The 19,745-nt window shown below is 41.6% G+C and overlaps 1 protein-coding gene across 2 annotated transcripts in view; it reads right to left on the bottom strand.

The window, feature by feature from the left end:
• Nucleotides 1-19,745, bottom strand: part of CLCN7 (Cl-/H+ antiporter 7) — a 353,427-nt gene that overhangs the window by 50,489 nt on the left and 283,193 nt on the right. For both annotated transcript variants that reach the window (XM_086941381.1, XM_086941382.1), the window contains 6 exons: nucleotides 13,981-14,074; nucleotides 12,717-12,886; nucleotides 11,994-12,045; nucleotides 10,090-10,217; nucleotides 9,392-9,477; nucleotides 7,908-8,028 (listed from right to left, as the gene is read on the bottom strand). In XM_086941381.1, coding sequence (XP_086797507.1) covers nucleotides 7,908-8,028; nucleotides 9,392-9,477; nucleotides 10,090-10,217; nucleotides 11,994-12,045; nucleotides 12,717-12,886; nucleotides 13,981-14,074 — 651 coding nt within the window. The remainder of the gene's footprint in view (nucleotides 1-7,907; nucleotides 8,029-9,391; nucleotides 9,478-10,089; nucleotides 10,218-11,993; nucleotides 12,046-12,716; nucleotides 12,887-13,980; nucleotides 14,075-19,745) is intronic.

Here is a 19,745-nt window from a genome sequence, read left to right as displayed (position 1 = left end):
GTGCGATGGCTGCGAGGGGGCTCATGTAGACGTTGAAGAGGGTGGGGCTGAGTGATTATCCTTGTGGTACGCCACAGATGACTTCGGTGGCCTTGGATCTGAATGGGGGGAGGCGGACTCTCTGGGTTCTTCCGGCGAGGAACGAGATGATCCACTCCAGTGCCTTCTCCTGGATACCGACGTTGCTGAGGCGTTGTACTAGGGTGCGGTGGCAGATAGTGTCGAACGCTGCGGAGAGGTCCAGGAGGATGAGGGCCGCTGTTTCCCCGTTGTCGAGCAGGGTTCGGATGTCGTCAGTGGCAGCGATGAGGGCGGTCTCGGTGCTGTGGTTGGCTCGGAAGCCGGACTATGAGTGGTCGAGGGATCCGTTCGTCTCGAGGAAGGCGGCAAGCTGTCTGTTGACGATCTTCTCGATGCATTCAGTCTCATCCTTAATTTGATATAAACTGTAACACAATTAAGTTGTGACTGCAATCCATCCTCAAGAAATTTAAGGCTTACAAAGTGCTTGAAGACATCTCAATTTTAGCTTGTCCTCGCTCAAAATAAGGAAGAAGTAATAAATACAACTTTTTTACTTTGCCCATGAAGCACATTCTGTTCTGTCCATGGATCTAAAATGAACTAATGTGTGTGATAAAATGGAAAGTTGGTGAGGTTGCTTGACATTTTGAGATCTTACAGAACAAAGATTTAAACTGGAGGGCATAAAACTGTTTACATCTTTTTAGCACCCACTGATATGAAACCACAATGCAGGCGTGAAGAAATCTGAATAGCTTTCTTACAACTGTTCGTTGTTACACTTAAGAGTCACTGGGATCCAGTCTCATATAACTGGAATCCTTCAGCAGATTTGAAACATGTAGACTACCCAACAGGTAATCTATTTGAGAATGAAGGGCTTTCCATTATGGGCAAGAAAAGATCTGCAAGTTTGTGCACTTAATAGTTTTTACTACTGATCTGTCTAACAGGTGGAAAGGGTGCAAGTGCCTTTCTCTGGAAGGTCGGATTAAATCTTAAAATCTGTCAGCCGAAGTAATTTATTTTCAGAAAACAGTGACAACTAAAAAAACTAAAATTATGGCTCTTTGCTTTATGAGTGTTACCCCTTTACACTAAGTCTGCTGGCTTGTCTTCTAAAAGTCCTCTTTAGAGTTACTCCATTCTCCATGCACATTTGAATCCCCTGAAATTTGCATTTTTTAACATTAATATACATTGTTAGGCGACAAATAAAACCATACTATGACCAATCCACAATAACCTCAAACATATCATACACTCTAAAAATTCTAGCTAAAACCAGAGAGGACTCTAAATCCACCAACAAGTAGTTTAGTCCGGAAATTGCTGAGCAGAAACTGACCAATTGAAACTTTGCAATGGTAAACTCCATATATTGAAAAGTATAAAAATGCCATCAGGGGATGCAAAAAGGCTGCTTTCCTCAAACCCGTATGTGGCCCCCAATCAAACGAAGATGATGTTCATTTTTTTTCAGGAACAGTCTCCCCAAAACACCCAGAAAGTTCTGCTTCTGCACCCAAACAATGCTGCAAAGACCTTCTCAAGTTCCTAGAGAGTAAAATTGTTACAATCGGTGGCTAACAGTCCGAACAGCCTTGCTACCCTTCCCATTTCACCTGCTCCATGACAATCCAATTTCACCCCTTTAAACTTTTGGAAATTTGAAGGTATAAACCGGGCACTCAAAACAATCATCCAACTCTATTGGGGACCCTTGTTTTGTAAGAGACAACTATCATGAAAAATTCCACACTTTTCTACAGAATTGTTCCTGGCTCTATGAAACAAGTCATCATCGAACAGTCCGAAAAAAACGTCCGCAGACCTAAAAACACTGTCAACAACCAGCCTATCTCCAAACTCCATTATCTCATGAAAAGTGAGGTTGAGACACATCCCATCATATGCAGAATGAAATTACTTTCTCCATATGAAGCAAGAACTCCTTCTGCTTGCACGAAGATGATCTAATTGATCCCATACTCCTTGACCTTTCTGCTGCTTAAGATACTGTCAGCCACACAATACTGCTAAAAAAAAGACAGGCAAATTGAGCCGAGAAGGTTGACAAGAGGGCGAAGCTCTAGCTTTTTTTCTCCTGTGTAATCGCCACCAGAAAACATTGCCCTAAAATCATCTGTAAAAAAAAGTTTTACAAAAGTAAAAAAAGGAGTACTTCTTACAAGGATTTTCCTTCATTTCGCCTGCAAAATTTGATTTTTCTTTGGTACCAAAACTGTTGGGTCAAACTGTTGCATGTACTTTAGCGTGCTTATTAGTGGACTGTACTATCATTTTTTGGGTGACAACTGTTGGCTCACCCAAAGCACATGTGCAATTGATCTGTGGGCATTTGTTTTTTTCCTCTCTTACAGGTATTTAACTTTCTGTTCTTCATCAAGCTATTAAAGTCTGATAAATAAGAATCTTGACCCCGGACTTACACCGGCTCCTAACACATAACCTTCGATCTTTCCTGTCTGGATGTCATCTGCATGGCCTGGGACCAGGTCATTTTAAGGACAAGCTCACATGGTATGTCCCAGGGAGGTCTCTCCGTTCAGGATCTGGTAAGAACCTGGCTGTTTCCTGTTTTAGGAAGACCACCTGGGGTGGAAAGAGCTTTTTTAGGACCACTGCACTGCTCTGGAATAGTCTTCCACTGACACTAAAAACCGCCTCCTCCTTACTGGTCTTTCTCTGAAGGCCTGGCTTTTTTCTCAAGATTAAGAGGCAGTTGATTCCTTGCAAGAGAGCTTTCTTGCCAACATATATGCACCTACACCTGTTTTCTATAGCACCAAGAAGCCTTCGGGCATGAGTTTCACGCTTTATAAATTACATTCACATTCAAAAAAATCTTGAAATGGTCACAGCTGCTCCTTCCCCTCCCACCAACTCCTCCAAATATCTAACTCCAGGAATCCAACTCGGGTGTCTAGAAGAAGGGCAGAAAGGTTAAAGGCAGCTTCTAAGCTTGGGCCTTTCACAGACTAGAAAAAGTCTACAAAACCTCGACTTCCTGCTCTCCTATCCATGTCTCTTCTGAACTTCCTCCAGTCATTACTTATGTTTAACCAACCAATGCTCCTACAGTATCAGCACGTTGCTGAACATCACGTTCACCTTGTAACACCAACACCAATAAAATGCCTTTACATTATTTCTGAGTGACCAACGCTGTGAATAATATTTCCTAGGGCAGTGCCCTACATCACCTGGGTTTACAGTACTTCATGTACAATATAAATATACCCTTGGTCGCCTTCTTGCTACTCTGCCTGTAGTTGGGCCTCTGTGAATCAAAACCTCCCTATGACATATTCACTGGCTCCTTAAAGTGCCGTACATGTAGTTGCAGATGGGTAATAACACTTTGCAGCACTTCATATTTGAGCATAGCACCGTCACCACATAAAACTTCATGCACCTCACCCAACTCCTCCCTAAGTGCCCATTCTACAACCAACACATTTTCCAACCATGCACTTCAAAGGAGTGCCCAGGTACCCAATGCAAACCTGAGTGCTTTGTAAACCCTTCAGGGGCATAAAATACCTGCACTGAAATGGGTCCAAACATCTCACAAACCAAAAAGTAAGAATTTAATCCACAAAATCAACCAGACATCTTGTAGAATTCCTCAAGGACCCCACACTCTGCAAATTAGCACAGTTTCTTAAGCTCTACTAGGGGAACTTTCAAATTTACGGCAAGGATGACACACCACCCCACTTAAGCTTGGGAAAGTGTCTGGGGAATCCAAACAACATTAACTTGTGCCAGGACTGGGGGTTACACTGGAAGAAGGAGAGCTTGAGCTTGCTATGCATGAATGGTGTACAGACCGAGATCCTAATACTCTATGATGAGCCTCATTCACTGCCCTATGAGTGGCCCCCAGAATATGGAACTCCTAAACAAGCAAGACAGGCTTAAAGTTCAGAAAAATGTACACATAAAAGAGAAGAGCCATAAAGCAACTGTCTGTGGGCCCAAATCATAATACCTTTAGAAGCAAGGACCAAACCTGTCCGCCATGAGGTCGGATGAATGGCAAAAAGAAAAACGTGAGCCAATCTCCACAAAGAAAACAACTGGATGAGAGCAAAGAAAATTTCTGAAAAACTAGTTGGTACAAGGACTACATGATCCATGCTACACTAAATAGATTCACCTGGGCTAGAAATGTCTTCTCCTCTAATCCCTAAGCAAGGTGGGTCTTGTTACTACCACATGCAATCTTGATAGTTAAGCAGCATGCAGGAAAGAGGACATTCAATACCACAGATGCAAAGCTGATTACCCAATGTCGTCTCCACCTAGTTCCAGTAATGAGACAACCAGGCATTATTATTCATATGAAGTACCTATCCCTCCTAAAAAAAGAGGGGATCCATCCTTAGCAAAAGTGGAAAACAAAAGAACATAGAAAGAAGAGCAATGGAGGTAAGCGACATCCCTCTTTGGATAATTTGCTGTAAATGTAACTTTTGCTCCAGTTCTAAAATGACTGTCTCCTTACCGAGAAGTGGAAGAATGGGAGAAGTTTTAAGCAATGGGAATCAAAGTTTCACCCAACAGGAGAAAAACTTCCCAGATCCCATAACCAAGAAGATGGCCAGCACAATATTGACAGGGTTGTTGGAAAGGCAAGAGCAACCACTACAGAGTTATTCCACTGAAATTATTGATTGAAACTCCTCCAGATGAAGCAAACAAGTTTGAATGAATTGCGGCCATCAGTGGAACCATGAGTCATGACATCTTCCCAATGTGCCATCCCTGAACTAGAGGAATCATACCCTAAGAACTACAGGTCACTCACAAATAACCCAGTTACTAATTAGAGGTGTAGAATGAAACCTGAAAGTGAGGATATGAAGTGGGTAAACTTTGTAAGGACATTAAGTGATGAAGCCACACCAAACAGCAGCACTGTAAGTTGAAAATCAACGATGCCCAGTACATGGGTCTGCCAGACTAAGGAATGAAAAACACAAGGGCAAACAAGACAAACCCTAGAGTACCGGACCGCATCTGTGTCAACAATTAACCTGTCTAAGATAAGGGGAAACCCAGAATCCTGCCATCCATTCTTTTCCATTCCTCCCAGGAAGCGACAACCCCCTGGAGGACAACCTGCTATGACCTGCTGATGGCAAGAAAGAAAACAAAGTTAATCATACTATAACCAAGGAAGAATCCCCATACACAACCAAACATCAAAGTGGAATGGAAGACTAACTAATAAAGAACTTTTGGAGATTCAAAAGTTTAATGGAATGAATGATTCATGGACTAATTCATATATTACGCTGTAATCATTTATAACCAATATACATTTGGTGTTTATATAATTACGTGACAGTTGTATATCAGGACTTGTTTTTTATTTAACATATATAGCGGTGCCTTCTAAACTGTGGTTTATATTGTAATTGTAATAGTAGTGTGATTTTACTGCTAGGTAGGATAAAGTGTGGAAAGATCGAGCTAGCTACAGACATATGCCTTGCTCTGGCCCAGCTCTAGGTCGCCTCGGATTCTCAAGGCCAAAATGAACTGAGCTTTCAAATGCCTTCTATCTGCCACCGACACTCTGAGGCATGCACCTAGAATGAAAGGAAAAGCATTAACCTTCGATGCAAAACAAAAGAGAGGAAGAGCTACCCATCTAAAGGGTGAATTGCTCAATGGAAAACTAAAAAAACATGGGATCACTCCTGGCTTCGGTGCTTGGCCAAATTGTGTGAGTCCTAGGTGAATACTGTACTTTGCCAAGCCTCCTTTTTCTTCATTATCACATATGAGAGCACCTCAGGATGTGCTCTGAACAAAAACATCTTGTGTTTGATTTATTAGATAATAATGTTGTTCTGTATATAATAAGAATATATGCCCATGACAACCAATTTTCTTTTTAGTTCACTAATGGCAAGGTTGTCAAGCCGTTCATGAATGTTACTGAGTTCATATTTAAAATCTATCACTTGAAATAAATGCCTTACACTGAAGTGATCCAATTCTGCATGCAAAAGAAATACACTTTTTTTAAATTTTCATGAGAATATCATTTTTACATAATGTTTTTTGCACATAGCAAACATTTTCAGGGCTTGGCTCATACACAGCTATGTTGGTTCGCCCACCTGTTCAGGATTGTTCACTTTTATTTTCTAATAAAACTTGCAAAATTCTTCTTTAACTATTCAAAACAGTTAATTTACTGAAAGGTCCTCTCACTGGGAACCACCATCTGTGCCACAGCCCAAAAGCATTTGATTAGCGACCTAGCAGGCATGTGGCACGGCAAGCATGAAAAATAAGATTCCCTAACGAGAACAAGTTCTTTCACACAGTCTCAATCCACTGACCCTCTCAACTGGATTGAGAGGAAGGAAAAGAGCAAGAATATTGTCTGTAGATATGAAGGTCTCGAAGTACCAGACCAATTTTGGATCATCAGGAGCCGGGCGATGAAACAAGCAAGGTTGTAGTAGATGGCATCCCTGCAAACTGGCACAAAGTCAAGAGGAAGAAGAATTTCCTATTCAACACATACTTCTTAAACTTGGTGCAGGAATGCGTCACTCATAGCTAAACTGCCCTTCTGTACCGGTCACAAAAAAAAGGGATCTGAAGAGACAACAACTACATTGCTCCATGAGGTTTACAAAACATTCCACCCCCTGTCCTACACAGCCATCGAATCCAAGAAGCTACGATCATAAGGTGCCCAGGAGGCAGGCGCATGATTCATACTCCAAAGGCAGACACCAACAGAGTCAAAAATGATGTCTGAGTGTAACAAGAATGACATGTATGAGATCCTGACCTCATGAAGGATGTTTTCCCTATAGACACCACAAAATATTAATTTTTTAAAAATAAAGTTCCAGTGGGTAGCAGCTCTACATCCAAGCTGGGGTGGTGCCAAATGCAATTCTGTGAAGTCACATCTTGTGAGGCACCTAAATCACAGTTGCAGGAGTGCCATTTCAACTTTTATAGATCCAGTCTGGTATCGGGCACATTCATCAGGTCAGGAATCGTATCGCAGAAGTATCAATCCAAACTATTTTTCATAGACACAGATTCTCTAAAAGAACCTTTATAAATCTAGAGTAGTCTCTTCCTTAGGCCAAGAACCAGCCTTATGAATAGTAACTTATCAAAATCCCACACTGCTGTGTTTAATCTCAACTGAAAAAATACTTTTTGCCAAGACACCACAGTTGTGATTGATTGTTAGTGGTAAAAAAAATACATTCTTTACGGACCCACCAGTGCTTGAAGGACCACCAACCTTCTCCTTTTGGGCCTTCACTTCTGGGTGAAGTCCCCGACTTGAAACAGAAGAAAAACAGAAGTCTGAATCTTATGAAAATTAATCAGAATACCCAAGAAGGCTTGGTATGGCTATGAAGGAAGCTGGGGTGTCACACATGCACACAATGGGTCAAGAGACTGTCATATAAAGCAGACAGGTCAAAGTTTACTGATCAAGCCTTGCAGATCTCCTCATTGATGCCACCCACAAGGAGACCAGGAGGGGTAAAATCCATGATACCTCCATGAGTAAGACCAAGTTACTTTTAGTCTGTGGGAATGTATGCTACCCAGAATGAAAGCTTAAAATCTCAAATCAGGCGATTTAGTTAAGGCTATTTTACGTCCTTGCACAACCAAAATACCCCAAAGTTCTCAGCAGAATATGGAGAGACACTCAAAAATATCAACTAGCAACAGTTACGCGATTACTAAATTAGATTGTTTGTAGCTCAACAATTTAAGCAGAATAAAATGCATTGTATAGAATTGCACTTATATATCAGCCGGTCGATGAAGAATCTGTAGAAGGAGAGACTCACAGGTTTGTTCTCCACTACAGGAAAACCGTTGTGGTTGGATGATGTGTCGCTAAGGATATCCACAATGATTCCCACTTTCTCCATCCTCTTCAGACAGGTGACTGGTGCACTCATCACCTCCCTAAAAGAAGCAAAGGGTATCTAAATGATGACAGGAGCATGACAGTAGATCTACTTTAAGAAATTTGAACCTACACAGCAGGAAGCAGATGTGGCTAGTGTAGTAATACGAGAGGGTACTGATAGAAAACGATAGTACTCCGAATTACCCTAGCCTATTCCTCTACATCTAAACGTGTATGCATCTTCTACCGGCAATACTGCCTTTCTCCATTCCCATCTGTAAACGCCCACCCATGCTTTCAAAATCTGCTCCAATGTATTGTACTATATAAAGCTTTCTGGAGCCACATGGGTCACTACATCTGCTACCTTTGAATTGTTGTAGCCTTCTGTTGAGGAAATTAAAGAGTATGTAAGTAGTGCTATGTCAGATAAATGCTCATAATCTATAAGTAACGGAGGTACAGCATGCTATGAAAGTGTAAAAGCTCAGTGCTTATCCACTGTTCCTCTTGATTAGCAGCTAAACAGACAAAAGTATTCTCTTTTACTTAATAAGCAGCAAAAGAATAAGTCAATATATTGGCCCGTCAAGGTTCTACATCACCAACCTACTCTAGGGCATGGTTCCCCTTGTTTCTCACCAAAAAAATATACAGTGAAAATCTCGAAATAAAAAAATACAAAGACAGAACCAATAAGCTATAAATACAAATACAATTGAACTAATAAAGCCCCATATAAGGTCCATGGTAAAAGCACAGGGTAAAAGAACTATATGTGCAAATCAAACAGAAAGTGAAAAGGTACCAAAGCTGTCACAGAATAAAAACGGGTGCGGGGAAGAGAGGAGGACATATAGGAAGTACCGGGGAAGCCTTGCTATGTGTAAACATGAAAAATGAAAACAATAACCTACCAAGCACAAATTTGATCCTCCAAATAAATCAACATCAATATTATTGTGATTAAGGCACTAAATTAAAAATGTTCACACTGATTCCATTAACATTGCCAAGGGTCACACTTTCATGCTGAGCCGTGATTACAATAAGAACTCAACTACCCAACACTGTCAACCAAGAAGTTATATCAAGTATCAAGTCACAGCAGTAACAAGGACCTACAACGTCAGTATATGAAAATCTGGCAAAGGGGACTACTCTGTAAAGTAAAGGATTCAATCCCAGTTGCATGTGTAAAAAGCCCTACGCAACTGGTATATTGATAGTAAAGTCAACCTATTTGCCTACTAGGCCAGTTTTCCCCTTATTATATACAACTTAGCTTCATTTTATTTTAAGTATGCACATTAATTAGAGCTATCATTTAAAACAATTCGAAATTAATTAGATGACGTCAATATAATGGGTCACTTAACTAACCATCCTAAAGCAGAAGTTAGTTTCCTCTGTTTTTACCTGGAGGTGAGGGAGTGTGATGTCACGGGTGCTTCCCAGTGCAGAAATGGAACACTCTGGAGCTGGATGTGAATGTCGTACAAACCCTGGAATGTGTAAAGAATGAAAACATTTCTCAAAGCCTTAGACAATGTTTTCCTAAAAACACTCAATTACTGAGTACAGAGAGGGTTGATAAATTTTAAATAATTCAGACAGCACAGTTTTAACTTATATTGTACAAATCTTAGAAATATGGACTGCAGAAGACAGCAGAAATAGACTACGTGTTAAAGGAATCTTTTAAGACCATCCAACAGATCTATAGTATATATTACAGATTACAGACAGAGACTTACACTGTACATCCATTCCTAAGATTTTATAAATCTTAGTGGGACACCCAGTTAATACTAAAGTCGTCGTGCATGTTATACACATTATACAGGCTCTAACCACCCCGCTGCAGTTCCCCCTGAAATCACAAAGGTTAGTCTTGCATGGTAAACAAATAAACCATCATTAAAGCGGTCAACTATTTGAAAACACAAGACAGTAGCAGTAAATCAGTCCTGTACCGAATAAGTAGTTAAGTTACCCTTGAGTGGCATGGCTATTTACTAGTGAAATGGAATGATCCATTGTTCTAAATCCAGTTCACCAGACAACTTCAGATTAGTGCCTCACAACATCCTTCAAGTACCAACACAATCTCTTACCTCAATAAAATAATCCCCAACAATTTTAGCAGTCATCAGAACCAGCATGATTGGGAAACCATAGGTGACATTGCTGGTGGCTTCAACCATAATGACAGTCAGACTCAGTGTCATCCTCACAATACCACCTGTGTAAAAGAGAGAGTATGTAATCACAGGCAGCCTCCTATTTGAAGTACGAAGACAATCAGTTTAGAAAGATGGTTGGAGATGGGAAAGAAGTCCCCTGCTGTGCAACCTTCAAAGCAAATCTAATCCACATAAAAGTTATAGGAGAAGCTGCACCCACATGGTTTTCATTGGATGTCAACCACCATATGCAATCTAATTCATCTGCTTGTTTTGTGCCTGCAATGGAGCTTCTAGGACTGTTCTGTATGCGGTCACTGGCTCCAATTGCACTCTTGCCTCTCACCGACTCTGAACAGAGAAATGAAGCCCTGGTGTGCCTAGCAAAATCATCTCTGGCACAGTTAGCAGATACTTTTCAGACATGTGCCTCTGGAGAACACCATATATACAGTGTAATGGTTCTAATGTTCACCAGCCAAGGAATGTATAGTTTGTTCCAAGCTGTGATGTTTGCATTTTGTATCTTTTTAGGGGCTCTTTAATGCAAACAGGCTCACCATAATTTGTCTATTAAGTGGTCCCTACAAAAACCTCTCTAACCCCTGTTCTGAAAGAACATCCACTATAGAAGCAACACTGTAAAGGTCTCCGACTGAACAATGATGCTGAATACTAGCTGATGTGCTACGCAATAGGAGACTTCACTTAGAAGCCATTCAGCAAAGGACTTGGCAGTTTTCCCTACTTCATCAATGCTGTAGTGACCATCTACATCCAGCAAATTACAATCCAGCTAATATAAAACTACCAGGGCCCTGCTGGCTAAACTGCTTCCAAGGATTATCTCTTGTTGGAAAAAAGTCAATACCTACCTGCAACCGAAGCATAATTTCAAGGAAACCGGGATGGGCAGAACTGGTGCAATGGGACTATATCAACATAAAACACAGGCGGCTCCCTGGAGTTTGAGGGGGTGACATAGGCACTGAATAACAAAAGTAAACAAAGGAATCTAATCTGCAAATTACTGGTCATTTCAAAACACCCCTTATAATTACACAGCTCCACGATGCTCTGCATACCATGGTAGCAGTTAAGCAGAACAATAAAGCACTTTACATTATTGTTGTCCAAGGGTACTAAATAGAAACCTAGAACTTATGTACCTGGTTAAGCACCCTCTCAAAATAATTAAAGTCCTTCGCTGCCACCAGGACAGATACGCAATACGTCTTAGCTGCAGGTCCATAATGAGGGGCACATCCATTTTAGGTGAGCCTCACTCAAGAGTAAAAATATACTGTAAAATCATCTTAATGTGCAGATCTTAATCATGGGACAATAATTTGCTCACAGCTCCTTTCCCAAAAATGTCATCCTGCCATAAAAAACAGGTTCTATGGTCCCCAGTTTGCATTTCAAGTGTGAACCCACTGGATCAGTACACTTGGATCGTGAACTGTGACTACTGAGCACATCAGCTCCGAATGCTCTGCATTACGTCTCTCTCTAATGAAGTTCTGCAATACCTTCAAGCAAACACCAGCTGGTATATTTTGTAATGTAGGAGTGCAGGACTACAATATTATTGCAATTATGTTTGTAGGGAGAGAATCACATTGGAGGTCTGGCTGCTCAGTCAAATCAGCAAAATGATATCCATAGATAAGATTGTTGTATGGAGAGTGCACGTCAGGAGCTTCACATTCGCCTGGCAAGGTCGATGGGCGCAAATGATTGCATAACTACAAGTGTTTGTGGAGAAGTCCTACACGTTAACAGCTCTACCATGCACAAGTAACCGACCAATGTTAACCAAGAGGCCCACTTACCCAGCTGGGCTGCTGCTCCCATGAGAGCATACTTGCCAGGGTCAGCCCAGGTCTGAAAAACAAATAAAACACAAAGGAGTGATATCAGAATTACTCTTCAGCAGGGCTTCCATCTCCAACAGGGGCACAGAAAGGCATGGCAACATAAAAGGCAAGCATTTAGGGGAGATATGCGAGCTTGACTTAGAGGAAAGCAGGAATAAACAATTGGCACTGAGGTTAATGAGCCAGAAGAGGGCAGAGGAAGAAGAGCAAAGGGAAGCAAGAAAACAAATGGGGACTTTATGCACACTTAAAGCAATGGTGGCTGCATTAAAGCAATAGATATTTCATCAAAAATCCAAGATATAGCACTACATTTTTAATAATTATGTGGTATTCCTTCAGACATTTCAACATACTACACATGTGACACTAAGGGAAAGGCAATCTTCGTTTGATCATCTCAATGACTAGACACAAAATTTGCAATGACATAACACTAATCGGAATAAGAACCCACTCCAATGCCCTGGCAAGAAAAAAGGGCAACCACTGTGGCACATGAAGAACCATCAATACATGGGCAAGCGTCAGAACATTACAAACACAGGAACAAACAGTTCTACCACATATACACAGAGAAGAACAGGTCAAAAATGACACGAGACACTCCATGCCCATACCAAAGCACAACCCCCTACATCAAGAGAAATAACACTAAAGTGGTGAGAGGACACTCACAACTCCACCACGTATCGAGGATAGCAAGATGCCAAACAGCCTTCCCCAGGCGGCCCCAATTAGAAGAGATGGAATGAAGACTCCTGCCGACACAGTGAGGCCATACGTCCAGCAAGCCAAGAAGAAATACACGATTGTGAAAAGGCCAAGGGTGAGAGGATTAAAAGAACCTAAGAAAAGAAGGAATGTCAATGTCAATGTCATGGTACTTATAGAGCGCACTGTCTCCAGACGTCACCTTGCGGTGTTGCCTATACGGCTTCCTGGCGCTGATACTCATACCGCTGTGGAACCCCTCCTGGCTTTCCCTGTGAAGTGTCCACTCCTGGGCACCCCCAGGGTGAAGCCAGGCATCCTTCGCGCTGTTGGGGCCGGTGTGGAGGCTAAGCAAGCTATTGCCCAGAGTTGCAGCGTGGGGCCCGTGATTAGAATAGGCACAGAGGCGAGAATTAACAGGTCTGAGGAAATTGAGCTCGAGATCCCGCCGAGGCGGGAATCGAACCCTGGTCACTGGCCAGAACTCTGCATCAGGGTCTGCCGCTCTAACCATCGAGCCACACTCCTCCACAAGTTAAATGGCCACTCTTTTGGCTGCTCCATCATTACTCTACAAAGCATCATACACCTTAAACACTCAGCCAGAGTTATGCTCCAACAATATTTAAAATTCAAGAAAAGTCAAGTGGGCAGTCCTTAAACAATATCTGCAGCAACTGAAGAGTGAAACACCCTTACAATGGCTTCAGAAGACTAGGGGTGAGATTAGATCTGAAGTAATACTCAGACTCCCTCAGACAGGATGAGGCACATTTAACATTGGCAATATAACTTACTCTCTTGATCTAGGAGTACTGTCAATGCAACTACCTTACAGAAAAGAAGAGCACAGCATTGGTCTTTCAGTGACAAATGACTTCCTGGGAAAAGTTGAAGTGTGCCTATGTGGCAGACCGAAGTCTATCATTTACAATGACTTCTACTGGCTTCAGTTTTGAGTGGTGCTAAGGATACAATCAATGGAAGAGTCATACACTGCGTGAACAGTAATACCCATTGGTAATTCAATTGTTCTCTCTATATTAACACTTGATGTTTCTCTGATGTTAGTAGCATAATGTAGTCTTATTCTCAATCAACCAGGAGCCTTTGTGCAAATAAATATAAAATGAAGGGCATGATGGTATGAAATTGTGTACATTTCTGTGTTAGAGGTTTCAGGAAGGCAATGCGCATTAAAGAGCTGTAGACTGGAAGGGCTACAGACCTGCTGGTTCATGGAAGAGGCTGCGCACACTTCTTTCCGGTGTGTTGAAGAAGGCAGTGGCCATTGAATTGTATTCTCCATCAGAACAGAAGAGCTGGTGTGAAATATGAAAAAGTCATCCTCAGCAGTGATCATACTGGAAAAAATTCAGACTCAATTTGGGGAGGAATGGTAGTTGTACATGGGGACAGATTCAAGCCACAAAAGTGTACCTTAGCAGCCAGCAGTACTGTACCCTGTCAGTGGCAATTGTTTTCTTTATTTAACCATTGTTTATTGAGTTACCAAGAGAGTGTATATGTTACAGACACATTTCAAGTCAATGATCTAATCTGTATGGTTCTCTTTAGATACATGGGTTGCGTTACAGCTGGTTGCTGTGGAAGACTTTTGTTTTTGTTTTTAAATAAACAGTATGAAATGAAGAAAAAACATCCCCAACCACCCTCAATGCAGTCCTCCCTTCCTTCCCTGGTGTAGGGCTTGTTAGATCAAGGCATGAATTAATGCTCTCAGTAGAAAGCCCAAGGTACCACCAGTAATAAGTTGCACTTGCAAGTAACTCACCACCCCCACAGGAGGCTCGTTAAAGTCTCATTTCTTCTCTCATCCCTGTCTCCATTGAAGTGTCATTAAAATAGGTTCAGTACTCGAAGGCCCAGTGGATACATCCACGCAGCGGCTTCATCCATAAGATAGTTTAGCAAAGACTACTTTAAGATTGCACAGCCTTTAATATCATCTGCCATATTAAATGCCAATCTCTTTCCACTGCCAAGGATTCCAAAGCTGAGAGTGCCACTGGTTAACATCCAAGGGGTCTTTAATTTTTCAAGATGCCGCTATAGCTGTCTTTTCAGCCCCTACGTAATTCCATGAAATAAACGTGTCACTTATCGACTAATATTGGACGTTGCTTTCGTGCCCCAAAAAGCACCTATGCAAAGCTCTCTGGGAGAAGGTGGGCCAAAACTGCATGCAAGCCAGCCTGTACCTCCTTTCAATATGGTTTATCTTGGGACATGATGACCTAAAGTGGGTGAGATCGCCCACCCCTTCACATTCTCTCCAGCAATGTGGACTGGTTATGTTGCAATATTTACGTAGTTTAGCTGGATACATATACCAGTCATACAACAATTTCTACAGGTGGTCTTTAGCTAGGATACTGTGGGTGTTCTTGTGTAGATCTTGCGACACGTGTGCCCATTGTCTCCTCGGCATGCTTCAACATCCTACGCATGCTACGGAAGATCTTCTGGTGGATCCCCACCGAGACCAGGAAGACCGTCACCCAGGCCCTCGTCACCAGCCGACTGGACTACGGCAACGCCCTCTACGCCGGGACCACCGCCAAGCTCCAGAAGAGACTCCAGCGGATCCAGAACGCCTCAGCCAGACTCATCCTCGACATCCCACGAACCAGCCACATCTCCGGACATCTGCGAGACCTTCACTGGCTCCCCGTCAACAAAAGAATCACCTTCCGCCTCCTCACCCACGCACACAAAGCCCTACACGACCAAGGCCCGAGCTACCTCAACAGGTGCCAAACGCCACCTCCGATCAGCCAACCACGCCCTCGCCGCCGTCCCCCGCATCCGAAGAGCGACTACAGGAGGAAGGTCCTTCTCCCACCTGGCCGCCAAGACCTGGAACTCCCTCCCGACCGACCTGCGCCTGACCCAAGACCACCTCTCCTTCAGGAAGAAGCTGAAGACCTGGCTGTTCGAGCAGTAGCGGCTCCCCCCCCCCCAGCGCCTTGAGACCCCACGGGTATGTAGCGCGCTTTATAAGTGTCACTGATTGATTGATTGATTGTTGTTCTCCTAGTTTATGGTTCATAGATGTATCCCATGTACCAGCATATGAGTGAGTGTGTGTTGCAATTGATTTAATAAGGATATGACTCCTCTCTTACCTGTCGCCAGCCTACCAAATCGCTCTATATGGGTCAGGTCCTATAGAGCAGCTACTTTAACGGTTGGATGTGATAACCAGTGCTGCAATTATCTGCATCACAATCTGTCTGCCTCCTCTAAACTAAATTTCCATTTACATTCAGTAAAAGATTAACAATGCCCCCTTGTACATATCCCTCTCCATTAGGCATCCACAACTACGCCAGGTGGTAAAGGGGAGCAATGAGAAGGCAAGAGGCAAGGCTGGGTTAAAATACATGGAAGTATAAGGATAGGAAGTCAAGCCCAGTTTCTTGTTTGCTTCATCTCATACTTTCAAGACTGTATTTGTTGGGGTGCTAAGCGCTGGCTTGCCTTTTGCCTCTGGGCTCTGTGCATATGGAACCAGGCTTTCTCGGATCCTCTCACACTCCAGCCTGCCAGGACTTGGAGCTGGAATGCAAGTAGTAAGTGTGAACATCCAGAAGGGATAAGCCTCCCTTCTCTATAGGTCGGTATAGGACCTTGTAGGACACCCTTGGCTTCTCCCGTCCTTCGCTGTATTTCAGAAATGAATAAGCTCTTGATGGAATGGAAAACGGATTGCTGTAAAAGTATGGATAGGGCTTGGAAGATATAAATAAATTACTGTATTTTTGTTTTCTAAAGGAGAATAACATCTATTTATTACTAAATCACTGAACGTGAGTATTTAGAAAAAGAGACATGTTCTACTTTCATTCAGAAACGAACAAACAGCAACAGAGGGAATTTGCACAATGCAATTATATTTCTTTTCAGCTGAGGTATCTAAAGAACATGTTTCTTCTAGTTACATCTTCTCTTTTGTTGCTTGGCTCCATGTTGGATTCTGTTTATATGTTTGCAGTTTCCAGCAGAACGAAAATAAAACTGTTTACAGCACTTATTAGTTTTCTGTTTAAACTAAGAGTTCTGAACAAGTTGGGCTAAAGCACTGCATATTTTGGCAAATGCTGGAGGTTTAGAGTAGCAGCATATGCAACTTTAAAAACAGAGTGGCAAAACAAAATAAAGACTATAAAACCTTAGGTTTACTCCAACCAAAGTTTTGACATACACCTAAGTCAACGGTCATGGACTTGTACTCAAATACATAAGAGATTGAATTAGAATTATACATTAACCTTGTTCTATAAGGGATAATAAACAGGTTTAGCTGTATTTCAGAATTTAAATAACAATTTTGTAAAGTAACTTTTTTCTAATGGTGTTATTTTGGCAATCTGTATTTTGCACAAAGTTTAAACAAAAGCAGAACTTAAGGTAACAGAGAACAATTTCATCAGATACTTTTAGACAATGTAGGAATTTCAGCTGTGATCAACCAACATACTTTGGAAAGAAGATTCTCTTCCCGGAAGGTCTTATTTCGAGGCATGTAACAACAAACATTCAGTATAAGCTTGAGACTGTTTGAGATTTACATGCTATGCTTCATCTTACATCTAGATGTTGAGCTCAGAAAAGCATGCTGTTTACTTGAAATACATGTTATGGACTTCCGACCATGATGTTATCAAATGACATCTTCCCTGCCACAGTGGAACATGCGAGGTTACGTGTAAGTGTGACAGAATGCAGTGTTTAACACTACTCTTCACTGCAGATGTGGAGGCTCAGGTTTGAATTTAGCGGTAGAACTACTGTTACATATAGGTAAACCTTTCCAGTATGAATGTATTCTAAGGTAAATGACGTTCAATGCATATGAAGAAACAAGTAACATGCTGCAATGGTTTTGATGCTTGAGACTATTCTAGTTTCACATGCTACCAATTATTCCATGATCAAGAGGCTGTTCTGGAAAAATATTTATAAAAGAATACACTTTTTTTCTTTGTCGGAAGGCAACCGCAGACAGAGTCTACATGACTCATGATGATGTTGAATTAAGCCCATAATACCCTATCACATAACCACCATCTTCAGAAATATTTAACCCACCATCTGCTCTGAAACCATGCAAGTGATTACATTTAGGAAGTAGTTTAGGAAGCATTCATCTGTGTTTTCTTTTAGTAGTAAAGTTTTTGCTTCAGAGTCAGTAATGCACACCAGCAAAAGCGAAGACAAACTTAAGACTTGGACTTTCTTCAAGGTGCTGTGTGTGAAGTGCGAGTGGTAGCAAGTCAGCCCCATGGTCATCTCTTCTCATGTACACAAGTCCACGTAATATTTAGTGAATGCAGGAACGAACGACCAAGTGGCAGCCTTGGATGTGTTCACTCACGACCGTGCCATGAAACCTCATGATGCAGCTTTCTTATTAGGTAATTTGTCCCTGATCTAGTAAGTAATGTTTTGTTTGAAAGGGAGGACAACTGCTGTATGCACTGCACAATCCAGCAAACAACATTAGTTTTGGTTGCAGACTTGCCCATGATCTTTGAAGAATACAAAACAAAAATCTGTTGGGACTTCCTAAAGTTTTTTGTTGAATCAATGGAGTTTGTTAAACCTCTCTGGGTGACACGGGTGTTCAAAAGTTTCGGCAGACTTGTTGGGGTCTGGAAGTAAGAGGAAAACAGTAGACAGACGTGAAACCCAAGGCCAGCAACCATGAAAACTCTCTCTCTCTATCTGCGTGAATTGCTCCTGCACTGTAAGCATTGTTGGTGCATGTGTGCTATGAAATTAATGTTTTGGAATTTTTTGGAAGGCACCCTAATGCTGGAGTAGAACGGTTTATCAGGCAGTAGCCTTTCATGTTTAACCCGCAGCTCAGACATTAACTGGACCGATACAGTGACCGATGTGTAAACAGCACCTTCAAAATTTCAGTCAGTTAGCTTGCAAAAGCAGCTGAGCTAGAAAATGGCCAGTGAAGAAGACAAATTCAGAAGAAGAGTTTTTGATGACTCAAAGGACTGAATTATATGGATTACCATTTTGTCAAATTCTTTCAGATTTTTAGAAGTTTTCAATATTGGTCTATGGAGAAGACTGTTTTAGGTTCGTCAAAAATCTAATTAAAGGTTCACTTGGCTAAACAAGCTCCAACTCTGCAAACACCTTTTGCCTCATGCCAATAAAAAACAGCTCATTAAGTGTTTACATAAATTTCATATCCAAGACTGCTCAAGTAAAAACACTGAGCCATTAGGAGGTTGCATAAAATGAACACTCGCCCAGTAAGTGGATGGCTTCAAAGTCAATGTATTAAACTGTTTTGATTTAGGTCTCAAAAAGGCCTATAGCAAGACCTCTTTCAACTTCTAGTGCCAAAGCAGAAGAACCACAGTTTATTAAGACTCAGGCACTGGAAATAGATGGTGGAAAATTCACAATACTCAAAGCACACCTTAAAGTGCAAAGTCACTAAATATTAGGGACAGCTCATGAAGATTCCCTTTACATGTAGGTTGATAAAGTCTTCTCCAGAATCCCAAGATCACAACGTTAGTACAAGTGACCTCTGGATCTGAAGATATCCATTTCCTGCAATGCCATGGTATCTGTCCTATGGTTGACGAAGAAAACAAACCTCACAAATTGTTTGGGTAATTTTCAAAATTAACTGATAAGCTCTTTAGTATATTCCTTTAGTTGACACCAGAACAACACTTCTATAATATAACATGTACAGTTGTGTATTTTTTGTCATCCTTTTGTTACTTTTTTTTACCTTGGTTTCACTTTTGCTGATTATCTGTGTAAATATGACTAAGGGCCTGATTTAGAGTTTGGCAAACGTATTACTCTGTCACAAACGTGACGGATATCCCGTCCGCCGCATTACAAGTGGCATAGGATTTAATGGACTTGTAATACGGCAGACAAGATATCCGTCATACTTGTGACAAAGCAACCCAGTTTGCCGAA

This window comes from Lissotriton vulgaris, chromosome 10, assembly GCF_964263255.1.
Source record: "Lissotriton vulgaris chromosome 10, aLisVul1.2, whole genome shotgun sequence".
NCBI lineage: Eukaryota > Metazoa > Chordata > Amphibia > Caudata > Salamandridae > Lissotriton > Lissotriton vulgaris.
Note: the sequence above shows the minus strand (reverse complement) of the source record. Positions and strands in the feature narration are given on the sequence as shown.